The 17,956-nt window shown below is 42.1% G+C and overlaps 2 protein-coding genes across 4 annotated transcripts in view; one reads left to right on the top strand and one right to left on the bottom strand.

The window, feature by feature from the left end:
- BBS12 (Bardet-Biedl syndrome 12) overlaps positions 1–10,681 on the bottom strand; it is a 28,521-nt gene extending 17,840 nt beyond the window's left edge. For 2 of the 3 annotated variants that reach the window (XR_011903539.1, XR_011903540.1), the window contains exons 1-2: positions 10,222–10,681; positions 5,644–8,223 (exon numbers count right to left, since the gene is read on the bottom strand). Coding sequence is in view for 1 of the 3 variants with exons in the window: in XM_072336453.1 (XP_072192554.1) it covers positions 6,095–8,207 (2,113 nt within the window). In the remaining 2 variants the exon portion in view is untranslated. The remainder of the gene's footprint in view (positions 1–5,643; positions 8,224–10,221) is intronic. The other variant, XM_072336453.1, reaches the window with a different exon arrangement.
- Positions 10,682–10,779: 98 nt separating this feature from the next.
- LOC140252114 (uncharacterized) lies at positions 10,780–15,623 on the top strand. Its single transcript, XM_072336455.1, has 5 exons — positions 10,780–10,883; positions 11,482–11,637; positions 13,359–13,487; positions 13,584–13,721; positions 13,968–15,623. Exons 1-5 carry the CDS (start codon positions 10,881–10,883, stop codon positions 14,055–14,057), a joined length of 516 nt encoding a protein of 171 aa, XP_072192556.1. The 5' UTR covers positions 10,780–10,880; the 3' UTR covers positions 14,058–15,623.
- The last annotated feature ends 2,333 nt before the right edge of the window (positions 15,624–17,956 follow it).

Below are 17,956 nucleotides of genomic sequence, written 5' to 3'. Positions count from 1 at the left end.
ATTTATACCAAAGCTTTGAAATGTCAAATACTTTCATAAAGGCTAGAATAATTGCCTTAACCAGGATCAATTTTTTTAATTAACTGCCTAGTATTTTAGATAAACAGAGATAAATTTGGTATCCAGTCAAATTCTCTTACAGTCATCTGAATCTGAGTTTCCTGGCTTCTGGCAACCATCAACTTACCACCACAGTTAAATGGCTCCAGAAAATAAGTATCCTCAAGCAGGTTGAATAACGTTCCTGGAATGGCTTTTTAAACAGTGCTTACATGAACTAAGAGATAAAGGACAGCAAGAAGGGGAGTACTGACTACCCCTGAACACTGACCACCCCTAGAGCAAGGTGTACTTGAGAAACTGCAGTGATACATGAGAAGCAGTTTTCCAGTTAACTAAATCTCTCTAGTAAACGTACTTACATTGGTACAAGAGAACTAGTCTCATTTTTCTTACAGTCGGAAATCAGTGACATTATACAGATATGGAGTTATTCAGTAAAATAATATTTGCATGGTATACGTGTATCATACATATATCTTCTACAGCTCTTCTGGAGTTATTTTAGCTCTCCAGTACTAACAAAATAGATGTTTTGTTTTAAAGTTTAAACAGTGATAGCAGTGACTCAGATTATACCTTGGAAATAAATCAGTTCAGACAACTGTTATGTGTTATTTTTAGTCATCTCTCCAAATCCACAACATTGGTGAAATATTTGGTCTCACAGCACAGCAGACAAAAGCTGCTAGTAACTCAACTCCAGCCTACTGATTTGAACTGAAATTGGTCACTACTTCTAAACAAAAACTTCACGGTATCTTTTTTAGTCTTGCAATGATGAAAAAAATAATCCTATTGTTTGGACTGAGTCTCAAAGAAAAGAATTCCTTTCCATCCAAACAGATTTTTACTCTTGTTTCGAATCTCTGTGAGGCAGGAAAACCAAGTGTAGGCTTTCCCTACTTGCTTCCCCTCCTTCCCACATGCTCTTTCACCATCTGTGTATGATCACGGGGCAGCCTTTCCCTTCCAACCTGCTGAAAAGCATGCCTGAATTCCTCCCAAACATGTCTTCTGTCCTTGTGTCCCCTGAAACAGCTATAAAGTAACCCTAGAGACTTGGAAATCTATGCCTTAGCAATGTTTCTTACCTGACTCTACTTGGAAGCCCTCTTTTTACAGTATATTACATTTAGTAAGCAGGATAGAGCCACCATGTAATCTTGTAGCAGACATTTTAAAATTCAGATGTATATTTATCAACAATTTGTGTATATTTCCCACTCTGAAGGATGCTATGCTTATTATGCAGACATCAGAAAGCTAGCAGTCCAGTTTCCTTTTAACTAAGCATTTAAAAGAATCATCCTCCCAAAAAGTGTAGCTGTGAGTACAGTAGCCTTAAACTCACTGATGCAATGTCTCCATACAGCAGAACAACTTCATGGTCTAGCTACATGCCTCTATTGAAAACAACATCCCAGGTACCTTTCCCATTATAGAAGAGATCGTGGCCACCAGTGAAAACCTATCAGCAGTTTTCTCATGTCTCCAGTGGAGTGAGCTGGCTCACTGTAGCTACAGTTGCATGACGTCTATTCCAAGTCCCACTTGTTGAGTGACACAGAAACTTGTGGCTTCCAGGGACTGTGCTGGTTAACATTTGGCTGGATTAAACATACTACAAAGCCACTCCCCAAGGGCCTCCCTTAGTGGAGGGAGAAATTGGAGAACTACTTTTTCCCATTCATTCTGGGAAGACCCTCTTTCCTGAACTGCCACTGTGGCTCCCTGAACTGTGTGTGACAGGGAGGACACTGTCACTTCCTCCAGCTACAAACTACCACAGCTACATCTGCCCAGAGGTCTGCACATCTGCTCCCCACTTCAGCAACTGCTCTGAAGACTGCTGCCTCTGTTCTGCAGGATTTCAGCCTGTTGATCAAAGCACTGACAAGTTCACTAATCACATTCCTACATGGCCATGCCAAGCCACCAAGCTATTACATAACATCCTCTCAACTGCTCAGGATGTTCCTCATCACATCCTCTGGGAGCTCAGTGCCTTGAGCTCAAATGTGTTAAAGTAAGGAGATGGTGAGCAATGTGGTCAACACTTGGCTCATGAAGATCACACACCAGTTAGTGAGGCTGCAGGAAGCTTCACTGTGACTGGTGTTCACGCTGGCAATGTCTTCGAACAGCAAAAACTTGAAACTCCCTTCTAAGAAAAATTAGCTTCTAAGAGGCTACCAAAGTACTCAACATTGTAGACACTTGACCTTAAAGTTCACTGACATTCCTCTGCTAAATCTTGAAATGCACCCTGAATACCCGGGGAGGGAGTACTTACAGAAGTGCAGTTGTGCCTCAGGCATTGTTTCCTCTGATGACACACTACCACCATCCCTGAGCTATCAGCAAGTATTTGCCAGAGATTCCCAGTCCTGTGCTCTCAAGGCTTACTGTAATGCACATAACATAGTTCCAGCTCTGCTTGGCACTGTGCAATGCACAGCCCAGCATTTGCATAGCTTGCACACACAGCCACAGATGCTAATTCCTACTTTCAAAATGGAAACAGGAGCAGAAATAACAAGGCTTTCAGGAACATAATGCAACAAACAGAATCACACCACTACCAACACTGTGGATGTTTACAAATTCTAAAGAAATGGGCATTACTAATGGAATAAACAGACAGAAAGCCAAAATAGATAGAATAGTGTTCTTTCATTCCTCCACCGTTTAGAATCAAAGCCAGTCTTTAGTTTGTCCATGCCTCAGCTTTTCTCCCTCTCCCTACTACAGCACAGAAATCACTGCTGCAGACATTGGTTCCTGGAGCAATGTAATCTGCAAAGAGAAAGCCCACTTGGAGGGCAGATGCAGTCACACCAGATTAACACACTGTCTGGAAAGAAAATGCTCTGCTCCTGCATCGTTGCAATAACTAGCTGGTTAATGCAGCAACCATGGCAGCAAGTGACAGAATTAAGTCTGAGATTTTTTACATTCTAAATTTGTGTCATACCAACTGCTCTAACTATACTTGTATGGAACTGAGCTCTGACGGCTTCTGGACTCTCTCCATTTAAAGCATCCAAAGCAGCACAGTGGCAGAACCAGGCACCCAACAAGGACAGAGCTCCAGCAGAGTCATGGGCTGCCTACTTCTTGAGACAATCCCTGCTCTAAAACCTCTTCTGTCTTTCGGTATCCCCAGCACATCAAATGTAGAAGCTTAGCTCTTCCATCACACCATACTCCATACAAACAACCTTTGTACATGGCCGAGGAACATCTGCCAAGGGAAAAGCTGAAATTGCCAGCAGCAGTTGCTGGCATAATTCCCCACACTAGGTCCAGTCATGACAGACACATGCGTGGGACCAATTGCATGTTGCAGCAGCAAGATTTTAGAGATTTGCTGCTGAGGAATCCACACATATATCAGAATTCATGCTGCAGAAGGAGGACGCCTTGAAGACAGCACACCTTTATCTTCAGCGCAAATCAAAGAGACAAATCTAAGCAATACACTATAAAGCGAATTTTTTAAACTTCCCATTTTGTTGGCCTGTAGAAAAGCAACTGTTAAATAATCAAGATATTACGTATGAGAGCTTTTCAGAAAACCTCTGCTTTGCAGAACTTAAATACACCATTAAGTACTTTTAAATAGTCTGATTGGAAAAATGACATCATTGGATTTTCTCCACACTTGGTGCGTCAGCTCACAGTGCCTTACAGCCTTATAAATAGACACTTGGACCACTTCAACACAATTCATGTATAAAATTTTTCCATAATCCACTTAACTCTATTATACAAGTGAAGTGCAATTGGATCTTTTCTTGGAAACAGGGATTATGCAACACTAATACAGGAGGCTCAAGAAAAACAGTAAAGCCAAACATGAGCTACAAACATCTGCAAAGAAGCAGAGTTTGTCTCTATTTATACATTGGGTTTCCCTTTCTTTTTTCCCCTGGTATCTTCTAGCTCCTTTAACCTTTTGATCTCTCATAGAATGGCCTGGGTTGAAAAGGACCACAATGATCATTCAGTTTCAACCCCCTGCTATGTGCAGGGTTGCCAACCACCAGAACAGGCTGCCCAGAGCCACATCCAGCCTGGCCTTGAATGCTCCAGGGATGGGGCATCCACAACCTCCTTGGGCAACTTGTTCTAGTGCGTCACCACCCTCTGAGTAAAGACCTTCCTCCTAATATCTAACCCAAATCCCCCTTGTGTCAGTTTAAAACCATTCCCCCTTGTCCTATCACTATCCACCCTCGAAAACAGCCATGTTTATACACTCCCTTCAAGAACTGGAAGATTACAATGAGGTCTCCCCAGAGCCTTCTCTTCCCCAAGCTAAACAATCCCAGTTCCCTCCAACTTTCTTCATAGGAGCCCTCAGATCATCTTAGTGGCCCTTCTCTGGGCCCGTTCCAAGAGTTCCTCGTCTTTCTTGTGCTGGTTTTCAAACTGGTTTCTCTGATGCCTTAAGACGTGTGACCTAGCACTTACAAGGGCTGACTGACTAATAATTAAAATATAATTGCAGTATGATCACAACTTTAAAATAGATCTGTTTGGTGCTAAGAACTTTTCCTTCTAACTTGTATATTATTGATGAGATTTTACCAAAACCCACTGATCAACCCAACTCCATCAGAACTGGAGGTACTGGGGCACTACCAAAGACCGCAGGGATTCGACACAGCTGATGGCTCCTCTCTAAAATGTCTTCTGTGGTGAAGACATATGACAATGAAATTAAGCCCAAAGGAATCAGGATCCAGAAAACATACTCTTTACCCCATCCCAATTCTTAGATTTCACCACCATCTGTCACCACAACACAGAATGGGTAAGTGCTTAAGCCAAGTAATGCTAGCCATCAGCATTTGAATGAGAATCAACTCCCAAAGTGAATTCCTAATTCTCTTCAAATGGCATTTCCTGTTCACTCTACATTCTGTTTTCACCAGACACATCACTATGTCAAAACACCAAATTCAGAAAGAATACCCTCTTACAAACATATATTACAAACCTCTTTCTTGCAATGAAGTGCCACTTCTGAACTGTTCTGTTTTCAGTTTTTAAGTGCTGAGACACAGTACCATGGCTGTGCCTCAACCATGCAGGTAAGATTCATTTTCAGTTTTTAGCAAACAGCTGATATAATTACACTTTTCTTCTTCACAAGGCTACCTGAAAGAACCTAAAAGTATAAAAATCCAACTTGCTATAGAAACAGAACTGTGTAGAGCTATAACCACTCTGTAATACAAAAAGGGAGGGTTCCACCTGAAATTATACAGAAACCTGAGAAATTTCAAAGGGGATATATTTCAGAAATAGAAAACATATTGCCCATATAGTTATGCAAGAACACAATCAAGCAATACAGTCTTTTAGTTTGAGACGTAACAGACGTAAGTTATTGTGAGCTTAACTTGGAATGCACAGAAAATAAGAATATGATATTGAAAATCATGGATTATGATTATGAATTACAATCTTAAGTATCTCTTAGGTCTAACACAGATAAGTGAGCCAATGTAATGTAAGAAAGCCCCTTCTTTAGAAGATATGAAGTACTTTACTGTATATGAATGCAAATACCTCATACAGACAGCACGTGTTCAGAATATAAGTTCATACAAGGAATCTAACGTTTCTCCAACTTGACTTCACAGTGCTCCTCTTTACAATGAAAAAAAGAATTGCACATCTGCTCTGCTAAATAAGGCTAAAAAAGTCAGCTGGACTGGATTAGCTTATCCATATAGACAATAGTGTTCGTTAGGAACACATGGCTGGGGTTAGAGATTAGCCCACAAGTGATTTTTTGTTTTATTTAACTCCAGTTTCTACAAATGGGAAATGAGATCTACCTTGTTACAGTTTCACATGGAGATTCCTGCAATTATACCCTCGAGTCCTAATCACATCTAAGTGTTTGCTTTTGGAAGAAATGTAGATCGTACCTGCACTCCTGCCACCTGTCGACTCCTGGACTCATTAAAAAAAGAAAAAAAGCAAGTTTACAAGCACTACAAAAACATAAACTCACTTGATGAATTTAATAGCTGACTCCTTCTGGGACCTACGATAATTTCAGCATCTGTTTGAAGCACTAGCAGCACCAAGTCCAGAGCTCTCCGCCATGCCTCCATCTTGGCTGTAACATTATCATAAACCTTTACACCCTCTTCACTGTCAATGAAAGGAATAGAACAACCTCTGAACATACCACCTCTTCTGAACTCTTTCAGTACAAATGCTGAGGGAGAGCCACATTTAGCTGCTTTTTGGAGGTGATGATCAATTAAGGTATGAGCTTCAAACTCAGATGCTGCTTTTGCAGTGTTACACATGACCACGGAAAGATACTGGTTCCAGCCAGCGGCTAGTGCTTGAAGCACAACTGCTTTATACTCTGATGAAGATGCTGCCAGCTGAGGACTATGAAACTCCTTCACTGCATTTTTATCTGCTAGCTTTACAGACCGCTCTGCAAGCATCTGACTGTGGCTAAGACATAAGAACTCAACCGCACCACCGCCAAGGAAAACCTTCCCATCCTTTAAAGCATGATGAAGTCGATACACAAAAGTCCAAAATTGGTCTTCAATGAGCTGCATCTTTGAAGCTACAGTGGTGGTGAGCACAGCTGTGAGCAGAGGAATTCCTTGCACGCTTATCCTGACCGGCACAAGCTGACCCAGCTCCATTGCACGCTCATCACAGCCCTTCCACAGCTCCACCTTTACCCCACTCCCCAGGTAAGAAGCATTCAGCTGAGTGAGGTACGTAATGGACTGGGCACCGGTTACCTCCCCAAAGGCACTCAACACATTCTGAGTCACAGAACTAATTATCAATATATTGTTTGTGATGCATCTTTCCATTAATTTTTCACACACATTTCCTTTGACCAAAACCAAGTTTACTTCCAAACTTATTAGAATATCTAACATATTGCTTAGCCATGAGTCTCCTGATCCACCTTCCTGTAGGCTAGGATACTCCAATATGGTCTTTACATTCCGTGGTTTAGTGAAACCTAAATGACGATAGTGTTCAGTTAGGTCACCATCCATTAGCAGAATCCAAAGGGATTTGTCCTGAAAGTATTTGATAACTGTGGCTTGTTCTGGTGACACTGGAGTGATAAAACCTGGGCAAACACAAGAGTAACTTTCAGGTAGACCTGGTAAACAGCACGTTGTAATTTCCGCAACGCTGAACTGGGAAGAGCCACTACATTCTGCTCTCTCATGCTGATACGCAACAATGCTTTGAAGCAGTTTCACACTAGGCTGATTTCCATGGCTCAGAGCCATTGCCAGGTGTCCTAAACCGTAACATTCACAAGTATATGCTGACTGTCCTGAGAGGCATACCTGAGAATCACCTGGGTGACTAGAAACATGGCTTTTTGTTACAGTGCTGAAGTACCTGCTGTGAGTTAATTTTTGTTTACAGCTGGATGCAGAGATACCACTTCCAGAAATCACAGGTGTACTTTTGTCATCCAATGACCTGACAAGAGAAGCTACTGAACCTAAACTGGCCAAAGGCCAAACCAGGCCCTTATTAAAATTACAATCAGCTTCCTGAGGGAAACAAGAATTCCTTGGAACAAGTTCTTCTGATGCAGAAATATCTTTCTGAAAACATAGAAAAATCTGAGGATTTAGAGAACTGTCGTATGGAATTTGGGAACTTTTACTTTCAGAAGTGCCTGGCCTAACGCTGCTAGAACACAGCTCTTTGTTTACATCATGTAATGATATTTGAAGACACTGGACTTTCTCACAGCAATAGTCCAACCCCTCAGACATCACAGATACTATTGCTGAAACAGGAACGTTCTGCTGGAGGCATTCCAGTATGGTGTTGCTCCATGCACCAACGAGAAACAACAGGGTACTCATCCCAGTTCTAAATTCCTTGTTTTGGGCCTGAATGGTTTCATTAAGAAGCTGTCCAGCAGCACTTGTTAAATCCAGATTTTCCATCAGTCTAACAGCAGAACAAATCAACGTGCTTTCATTGGTGCTTTCATCCACAACAAATTTACAGGATTTCATTGGTCCCAATAACGTTCGTCCAGCCCACGCCAAGGATGAGAGCTGCTGGAGTCCAATATGTCTTCTTGAATTCACAGCCCTGAAAGCCATAGCCAGTGTGCAGCATCTGGGAACAGAATACAAACTTATTGTCTCACCCTCATTGCACTCCAGAGAACAGATCACAAAAAATACTAAATTAACAGTTTTGTAGAATAGAATCATAGAATCACAAGATTGGAAAGGACCTACAAGATAACCTAGTCCAACCGTCCTCCTATTACCATTGCTACCACAAATCACTAAACCATATCTCTTATCTCCTCATCCAGATGCTTCTTGAACACCACCAGGGATGGTGACTCCACCACCTCCCTGGGTTTTGTTTCACACTGAACAGAGCCCTTCAATGAAGCATTCTACAAATATCCCTTACCTTGGGCATTTGTTATGAGACAGCAATGCAGAGACTTGCTGAAAGGATTCACTGCTAAAATATCATGGATTTATTTATTTATTATGTGATGGGTAGTAAAATGCTGCTGATTCCAGTGGTTTCTTAAAGATGAAGCAGTACAGATCTAACAGAACTTTCAGTTCTGTTGTGACCTGCTATCTGGAATTAGAGCAAAAAAATTCCTAGGGTTGAATAGACAATTGCACACAACATCATTGGCCTGGTACATACTACTAGTTACGCCATTGAATTTAACCTTCAAATATGGAAAAGCATAAAACTTGTTTTATTCCAAATTCTGTTCATTTCATTTAACATACATCGATAGTCCATTTAAGTCTTTCAAGCTTTGGTTGACTACTCAGTTTTAACATGCCAAAAATAAATTTCCTCTCCCTTTAAATCCTTTCCATACCGCAGCCCTGTGGCAGACCACATGGATTAAGCTAAAGCTCCTTTATTATTATTTTTTTTTTAATGAAAAAATTATATACACCAAGACTTAAGAAGTCATAACTCATACACCTTTTCTGTTCAGCTTCAAATAATATTTCATCTCCCTGAAGGCCTCTTTGCAGAGTTATTCCAAAATCAAAACCTTTTTCGCTACTATACACAGTGAAAGTCCATCCAAACACAGCTGAAATGAAAACAAAGAGGGAATTTAAAATGTAGCGTTGGCCATCAGAAATAAGTTTTATATGACAATAGTGCTCATGTTGTACTCTGGGCCAAACTGACAACAGAACTTCAATTGCTAGATACGTCGTGAAGTATCAAAACAAACATTAACCAAGAAATGACACTGTTCTGTAGTTACCTGTAGTCCTTACTTTCGGCTTTAAAACTGCACTGGGAGTACACTAATGAAAATATCCAGTCAAATTCCTTAAGGCTTTTTGCTGGAAATTTTTCTTGGCAGTCTCTTGTGACAGCAGAGCAGGCATGCTATGCAATCACATTGGTACTTCCAGTAAAAACATTTATTTTAAGCCTCTACTTTTCTTCCCCCTAAAGTGAAACCTTAGCTTATATCACAGCTAGATTGTTTCGAAACAATGCCAAAATTAAGTAACGATCATTAGATCATAGAAATTGGTATGAAACATCTGATATGAAACAGGCAGAAGTTGGAACACAGGAAGTTCCATACTAACAGTAGCACTAAGTTTGTTACTATCAGAAAAATGGAGCACTAAAACAGGCTGACCAGAAAGGTCACCCAGGCTCCTTTGGACATATTCAGGACCCAAATGGATACTTTCCAATGTGACTGGCTGTAGACAGCCTGCTTAGCCGGAGGTTGGACTCGCTAATCTCTAGAGGTCCCGACCAACCCCTACAAATCTCTGAGTCTGTGAGAACTGCACCAGATTACAAGATGGATTGTGTAGCACTTAGCGAAGCACCTTCTATCAAAGCAACACACTTCCACTGAATCTCAAGGCAGCCAACAGAAGTTACTTAGCTAAAATTTACACTGAAGTTTTAGTTGAAAAACGTGCCTCTCACTTTCACCTTATATTCATGCTAAATAGCTTTATCCTGGGCACCAGCCTGCTCTCCTGCAGATACAGAAACCTGAACTGAATGGACCCAAGGACTTGGCTGCAGGGATCAGTGTCAAGTACACCTTCAGCTTCACTTCTCCCCCAGCCTGCCTCTTACCTCTTTTTCCATCCAGCCTGAGGTGGAAAAGCTGAAACAGCGACACGTTTGGGTCTCCAGCTCAGCAGAGGGGAGGAGTGATCCTGCAGAACCGCTCAACAAACGCGACCAGCGGTAAGGAAAGCCACGGCCGGCACACCAGGCCTGCTCTCCGCTACCGTCCGTGGCAACAGGCCGAAAGCAAAGGGCCGAGAAACCGGTTTGGCTCGGGGCCGCTTCTCACGTTTGCACGCCGCGGTTTTAGGAGTCGCTAGCACAGAGCCAGGGGAGTAAAAGAGAGGGACCCCACGCTCACTAATTAGCTTTGCACGCGTGTTAGCGGCTCGCTCACCGGATGAAGGCGCCGGTTCCTCAGCGCTTTGCCACGGCCTTCTCCTTCCCCCGCCGCCCGCCCCTCTGAAGCCCAACGGCGACGAGGCGGGCCGAGCCGCGCGCTCATAACAGCTCCGTTGCCATGACAGCGGCCCCGCCGCCGTTGGGCCGCGAGCTCGGCGCTCTCGTGACGTCACGAGCCCGCCGAGCTTCCATTGGTCCCGACGAATGAGGCAGGCGGGCCTCCGGCACGTCCAGCTCGCTGATTGGTCGGCTCGCGGTCGTTGCGTGCGGCGGTGGGGAGCTCGTCTCGGCGTCCCGTGAGATCCCGGCGCGGTCGCAAGCAGATGGTGAGTGCTTTCCCGTTCCCCACGGCGCGCTGGCTCTGCACGGCACCCGCCGCTCCGCCTCAAGGAGCCTGCAGGCTGCGGGGGATGGCCAGGCCTCAGCGCCCCCACTTGCAGAGCGTGGCGGGCCCGCAGCATCCTGCCGCTCGGAGCCGCGCCACGGGGACAGACTGGTTTGCCGTCCGACCAGAGAAGAACCAAACGCCTTTGCTCCAACAGAGCCGATGCTTTCAGACCTCCCATTTCATTACCGAATTTGAGGACCGCCTAAATTTGTCTCCTTCCAGTCAAGACTCGTATAACCAGTTGATTTGGAGGCTGCCTGCCTGCTTTCTCTAGTATTCCTTCTCTAACTGGCAGTCTTTCTGCTTAAAGCTCTACGCGGCAAGCACAGATACTTCTTCCCTCAGAGCAAAGTCTTCACCTCGGTTTCTTTCTGTAATAATCCACTAAAATGCATAGAGAGACCCAGTTGCAGTCTGCTGGGCTCAGCAAAGAACGTCTCTCACTTTGGCTACACCTTTACTGTTATTTCTGATTTAATTCTATTTGTGTTCTGATTGAGCTATTCCTCATCTTTTCTCTCCTTCTCTTTCCAAAGGCGTCCAGCTATAGAAAACCTGGCTTAACTACAGCCCAGCGAAAGAAAAGCGGCTTGAAACCTGAACTTACAGAAGAGCAAAAGCAGGAGATCAGAGAAGCTTTTGATTTGTTTGATACTGATGGATCTGGAAGCATTGATATCAAAGAGCTCAAGGTTTTCAAACCTCTTTCTTTCTTGGATGGAACTATCATGGGTCACAAAATTGCAGCTGCTTTTTCTGTTTGTCCAGGCCTAACGTGCTCTGTTTTGAAATGGCTTAGGTTTATGAACAGCAGGAATGACGTGCTGCCATGACTGAATTCTTTTCTTTTAGGATGAATATCAGAATACAAAATCTTTTCTTCAGCCTGGAGGTAAACACACAAACCTTGCACATACTCAGGAAAGATGCTACCATTTTTTTCATACATATAACCCACAGATTATCTGTTCTTTCATTTAAAAAAGAACTAAACAGAGATGTGAATTGCGCTTTAGTTGGCAGTTCAGGCAGTGTCTGTGTGTGCATGCACACAGCGGTACAAGGGGAAGTTTATTTTCTGTTATGTTTTCCCTTTCAGTGCCTGACTTTTTTTTCCTCCCCAAGCCTGAACATTTTATCTTAATAACATTGATTCCTCACATAGAAGCACATTAATGTGTGCTTCTGCATTACATTAAAAGTACAGGGTTGTCCAAACTGTGGCTTAATTCAGGATTTATTTGGCTATACTTGATTAAGGCAACTGTGTCATCTGAACACACTTTATACATGTAAACACATAGTTCTTAAAACGGACTGAACTGGTGTAGCATCAACCACCTCATGCTACGTTTTACTTTTTGATAATTAATACCAAAATATGGATACTTTACAATAGAAAGCGGTCCCCTCTGAAAGACAAAGTGGAATATTTTGAGTTACCCCATCACAAGGCATTAGTCAGAGAACACACTTCAAGTAGATGTTTTTAGTGACTTAACACTTTCCAATAGAAAGATGCATACCATGAAAATTGCTGGTATTTTCCACCAGATCGTGCAGAAGGAATCAATGTTAAGAGATCAAACCCTCCTCAAGCTGTGTGTTGCTGAAACTTCAGTTACTAAATGAAACATGCTGTAATCATTTGGCACACCAGGGCCAGCAAATTAATAGTCTTTTTTTTTTTCCAGTAGTGAAGTAAATGTTCTATGCTGGTAGAATAGCAGAGCTCGAGTTTAAACAACACTGAGCATTTATACAACCCTCTAAACAGCAACACCCACTTTTATAGTAATACTCTGTGCTCTGTAAGATTCAAAGTTTGCTTTTCTTTCCCTTAGTCCAGCAGTAACTGTTTGATGATTTGCTGAGGCAGAGATTGATGGAGTGCTGTCAGTTGCCCCCACTCCCCAACACGTAACCAAAAGTGCCAAGAGTTATCCACCTGACTCTCTTATCTGTGCCCTGGGTTGTCTAAGTTAACAGTATGCAATTTGGAAGACGTCAAAGTTAAAAGGCATTCTGCCCACTGTTTCAGATGAATCGATATCACATCCCTGATTGCTCCCATCCCCTTTCTCCCTAAGTCTCATTTTGAGAATCCAGTCCTTTTAGGAACTATGCTGAAAATTAATGTGTAGATCAGAAAAGTTGATTAGAACTTTTTCCTAACTCAGACACAAAAAGTTTCTCAGGTTCAGAAATACATCTATGTTCCACGTGGAACACATGACTTTTACAAACATCAAACCTACACTATTACTAATACGAAAGATAAAACACACAGGCATGAGCTATCAGGATGTCTTCTTTGCAGCGACTTGTTATTACAGCTTTAAAAGAGGAAAATTATGCAGCTGCTGCCTTTAGAATTCTGGTGGCCTCCTAACACGATTGCTTTTTGGCACAGGTTGCGATGCGTGCTTTAGGATTTGAGCCAAAGAAAGAAGAAATCAAGAAAATGATAGCAGATATTGACAAGGAAGGAAGTGGCACCATTGACTTTGAAGACTTTTTGGCTATGATGACACAAAAAATGGTAGGAGTTCTTCAAAATACATCTATATACAAGGATATATCAGTAGCAGGTGTTTTGTTTGTAAAATATGTTTGACATATTTTACTTTCCTTCTAGAGTGAAAAGGATTCAAAGGAAGAAATCTTGAAAGCTTTCAGATTATTTGATGATGACGGGACAGGAAAGATTTCATTCAAAAACTTGAAAAGGGTTGCCAAGGAGCTGGGAGAAAATTTAACAGATGAAGAGCTTCAGGTAAATTTTGATTTGCCAGAGCTTTCCCAGCAGGAATGAACCAGTCCTTGGAGATCCTAAGGACAGGGTGGGAAATTCACGCAATACAGAAAGAGCTGAGAGGTTAGAAATGTGCAGAATAATAAAAAACATGGTCCTGTTTTCTTACTTCTTACTTCTGATTTGTTGGTTTTTTTTTAATGAATGGAAGGTCGTATGTTTAGAGTTGAGCCCAGTGCCTGATCAGACATACTCTGTGTTTTGTAGGAAATGATTGATGAAGCTGATCGAGATGGAGATGGAGAAGTAAGTGAGCAAGAATTTTTGAGAATCATGAAGAAAACAAGCTTATATTAGGATTTGTTGCCTTACAGCTGTTCCAAAAGACGACAGGAAAAAGACTTAAAAATGGGTTTGTGTCTCCTGCATATTATTATGCTGTGTAAGGAAAGTCTGAAAGGGCAGACTTTCGTCTCATTCTTCTTTTTCACCAAAGTGAGTTGCTGGGAGGGGGCTGCGGTACCCAACAAGCTGTTCAAGTGAGATACTGCAGAAATTAAGATAATATGGCAGAACTGAAAAGGAAGGATGAACTGAGATGGCAAGGGAGGGTCCTTTTCCCCTCCAGCCCACAAATGAAGGTTTCACTAATTGCCATTTTGGATAAAGAATGCTGTGTCTTAAGTTCAAACAACCTGAAAACATTTCACTTGGGTTGTGAAGAGTACTGCTGTTTCTGGGAGAAGCCAATTCTCACCTTCCCAGGGCTACATAATAAAGAGACCATCTCATAACATCTTAAAGAACCAAAGTACAAGTACGGTATTTTTATTCCTTCTAAGGCTTTTAGGGGATCTTTGTTTCCTTTTGTTTATTTCCATTAAAGACTCAAAAATCAATGTATACTTATTTCTGTATTTAACACCCTATTCTCTTAGCAAGTTATTTTGGACCTAGTGGGAAACAAATGTATATAACTAGTTTTTGGTTCTTCATTCCGAGCAGCATGCCATCAGTAAAGCACTTCTTTAACTATTCCATGATCCGATATCTGAACACTGTTCTACTTGAGTCTTACCTGCTTGGATTATCAAAGTTTATTGTATGGCCAGTCAACATCTTGTGCCATTGCCCCTACTCCAGAGACTTTGCAGAATTGTTATTATGACATGATTGTAATTGCACAAGGGAATCACAGTTCTAGGGCACAGTAGAGTAAGTTCTCTCTAGCTATTTAGGGTCAAGTAGCAGAGAGGAGTTACATCTGAAGTGGAAAAAGTAGCTCACTTTGGACATCTGTGGATATATTTAGATCCATGCAATCCAAATTCATTTCAGATATCACAGCCTTTTTTATTCATATCAAATACTTTTTTGAATATTTTTTGTACATAATACTACCAATCCAGAATTTACTGGAGAGCCACACATCCATCCTATTGTGACATAGAAGCAACACATAGCCTGAAATCTGATTATTTGCTTCTGCAAGGGGGATTTATCCTTGTGTCATGATACAAAGTTCAGCCTGGGGAAACTGCATACCCTAATCCACATCTCTCTGTTTAGCTCCTTATTACAGCTGCCTCAGCTGTGATGAGCTGTAAGGGCCCACCAGGGGGAGAGTTACTTTCAGAAGCCAAAAGGGGAAGTGTTTATTGACACTTCTCCTTAGCGTGGCGTGCAAATACGGAGCTGGCACACAGTCCTCTGAGTTTCGTACTCTGAACTGCTCTCTGAATAGGCCCTCTCTAACCTACACAGTAGGCTTAAATCTGCTCATGGCCATAACAACCTCAGAGAACTGTAAAGTCCACTACTTAGATGTTCAGTGGCAGTAGATGTACGCTACAGTACTGCAAGCATTTTAAAACGTGTGTTAACTTTGTATAGTGCGAAATAAAACTGTTTTGTGAGTTAATGACATGGTGTGTTTAATGACTTATGCTGACAAAACTACATTTGCAAAAATAATTTTGAAGCGTTAAAACCAGCTCACCAAGTATGCTTTTGCTTTATCTTTTCTTTTAGAGAGAGAAATTCCTAGTGCAAGTCTTCCACTCCTCTGCTATGCTGATTAAAAGTTTCTAGTACTAATCACTTAGAAAGGGAAATTTCAAGTTCTAGTTGATGGTGGGGAATCCCAGAGCTGATTAGATTGACTGTACTTTTAATACTGCCACAGGAAGAGATTGATGACTGCTGTTTACCTATGATGCATGTCACATCTTCCTGTTCTAATCCTGTTACTTCACTTCTGAAGGTAGGAAAAAGACACACAGTCATACTTACTGATGAGGAAATTTCATTTCTGGCTTGCACATTAATTTCTTAAGTCTGGAATGTTGGACCATATCTGAATTAGCACAGAACTTGCAAGCGTTAACGTAACAGAACAAGTGTCTCATGCTACTTTAGCCTGCATTATAGCGAGAGATATCTTGCCTTCTCTTCAGCCACAGACACCACGTATGATGACTATCAGCAACCTTGGCAGCAGCCCACAGCAGTGCTGTGGTTCTGTGCAAATTGTTTTCATAGAATCATTGTCACTGTGAGTCCTTCCACACCTTAAAGACTTTCTTGTTTACATTTGTACAGCTGGTGGAGGAAAATGAGCCTGACCGAAGCCAACGCTGAGCTCAGTTAGGTTTTTGTGGGGAACGAGTGCTGAGCTGCCCATTTATCCTTTTACTGGGCTGGCAACATTCAGCTCAGTGAATTGAGAACATACTCTGCAGATGTTTTTCCCGGACTCTACTCTAGTGGCTTATCCTAAATAAAACAGTTTTGCTAGATAAGAGAGATTACTTGCACCCCTTCCTCCTCTTCACTCTATACTCAAAAATACACTAACTTGAGAACTGGGGCACTTCTTGGAGACCTAGATTCAATTCCTTAGCACTAAGGCACTGAAATGGAGGCAAAGCAATGATTCAGGTTTCCTTGCAGGAAGGGACTCATCTAGAGAGCACCCAAATCCAAGAGGAATCATCAGTGCATGTGCATAGAGACCAGCACCTGATGCAGAGCAGACAGCTTCATTCCTGAGCCAGAAGCAGAGCTGTGAGCTCCGTTCTATGCATCCCTTTACCTACTCATGCTGAGAGGGAGGCAGGGTTCTTACCTTAATTTGCAATTCCACTTGGACAGCTGCAGTTCAGATGCTTCAACACGTATTTCCAGCTGGAACCCACCTCCTCAACACCAGCAAAGCTGGATATTCAGTTTGAGTTTCAGTTGGAAACTGGACAAAAAGGAAAAGTGGAACTGTAATTTGTGTTTGGCAAGCACCTAAGTATCAAAGTGTTGCTAGGGGATAATAGCTGCTTGGGAAATAATGTTACAAATTACATCCAATGAAAAATGCTTTTATATGAAAATGCCCTGGGGTTTTAATAGATAGCAAGCAGTTCAAAATAAAATAATTATAATAATTTAAAGAAAGAATGTTACAAGTTAAAGTCCAAAATATGCCAATTGGATGGCAATTTTAGACTAATCCTCACACTGCCGTCTTCCCTGTGCAACCTGAAGTTGTTATCTCTCGGTCCCACAGTCCTGCCAGTCACACAGTAAAGGGAATCTTCAGTTGGCTTTAGAGAAGTAAAAAAAAATGTTCCTAAGGTGCTCTAAGACACAAGTTCTCTTTCCAAGCTTAGCTACATATGCTAACAGAAACCAGCCATAGCTGATGCATTTACAGCACTCAGACACAGAGAGTAAATAAGGAGGTTGGGTGCTCCCCAGACATCCTTTAATATACGGGAATAGTAGACACAACATTTGTGCCTCCTGCCCAGCCTGCAGACTGAGATGGTCATTAGCATTCCCATGAGAGTAACTCTGCAGAGATTATTTCCTTTTGCATTACATCCGTAAATAGCACACTTGTGAGTGACCAGTCAAAAACTAACACATGCTATGCTCAGTCCCAGAGGGTCTGGGTGCACACTTGGCTGAGTGACTCCAGCAAACAGAAGACAACAATCCCCCCTTTACTTCAGCTCAAAGTGACTGTGAAGGGCCTCACTGAGCAGGCATGGAGTTCTGATTTCAGTGGGCATTCCACACACTGCTCAACTACAAGATGTGCACTCCTCCATCTCTACATTAAGATGTCTGAGTCTTTTCAGTTCTCTCTAAGGCAGTAAAAAAATGGGTAGATCTAAGAGTCTGACAGCCTCGCTAGAGGGCATCCAGTTACTAATGTGCAGGCAATGCTAATTTCTCTGTGGCTTTTAATGATACTCAAA

Source organism: Excalfactoria chinensis, chromosome 4 (assembly GCF_039878825.1).
Source record: "Excalfactoria chinensis isolate bCotChi1 chromosome 4, bCotChi1.hap2, whole genome shotgun sequence".
NCBI lineage: Eukaryota > Metazoa > Chordata > Aves > Galliformes > Phasianidae > Excalfactoria > Excalfactoria chinensis.
Note: the sequence above shows the minus strand (reverse complement) of the source record. Positions and strands in the feature narration are given on the sequence as shown.

What these genes read in the sequence shown, in the direction of transcription:
- LOC140252114 (XM_072336455.1), top strand. An exon ending in TTGATATCAAAGAGCTCAAG is followed by an intron (nt 11,638 to 13,358) that starts GTTTTCAAACCT and finishes TTTTTGGCACAG; the next exon opens with GTTGCGATGCGTGCTTTAGG. An exon ending in TAACAGATGAAGAGCTTCAG is followed by an intron (nt 13,722 to 13,967) that starts GTAAATTTTGAT and finishes TGTGTTTTGTAG; the next exon opens with GAAATGATTGATGAAGCTGA.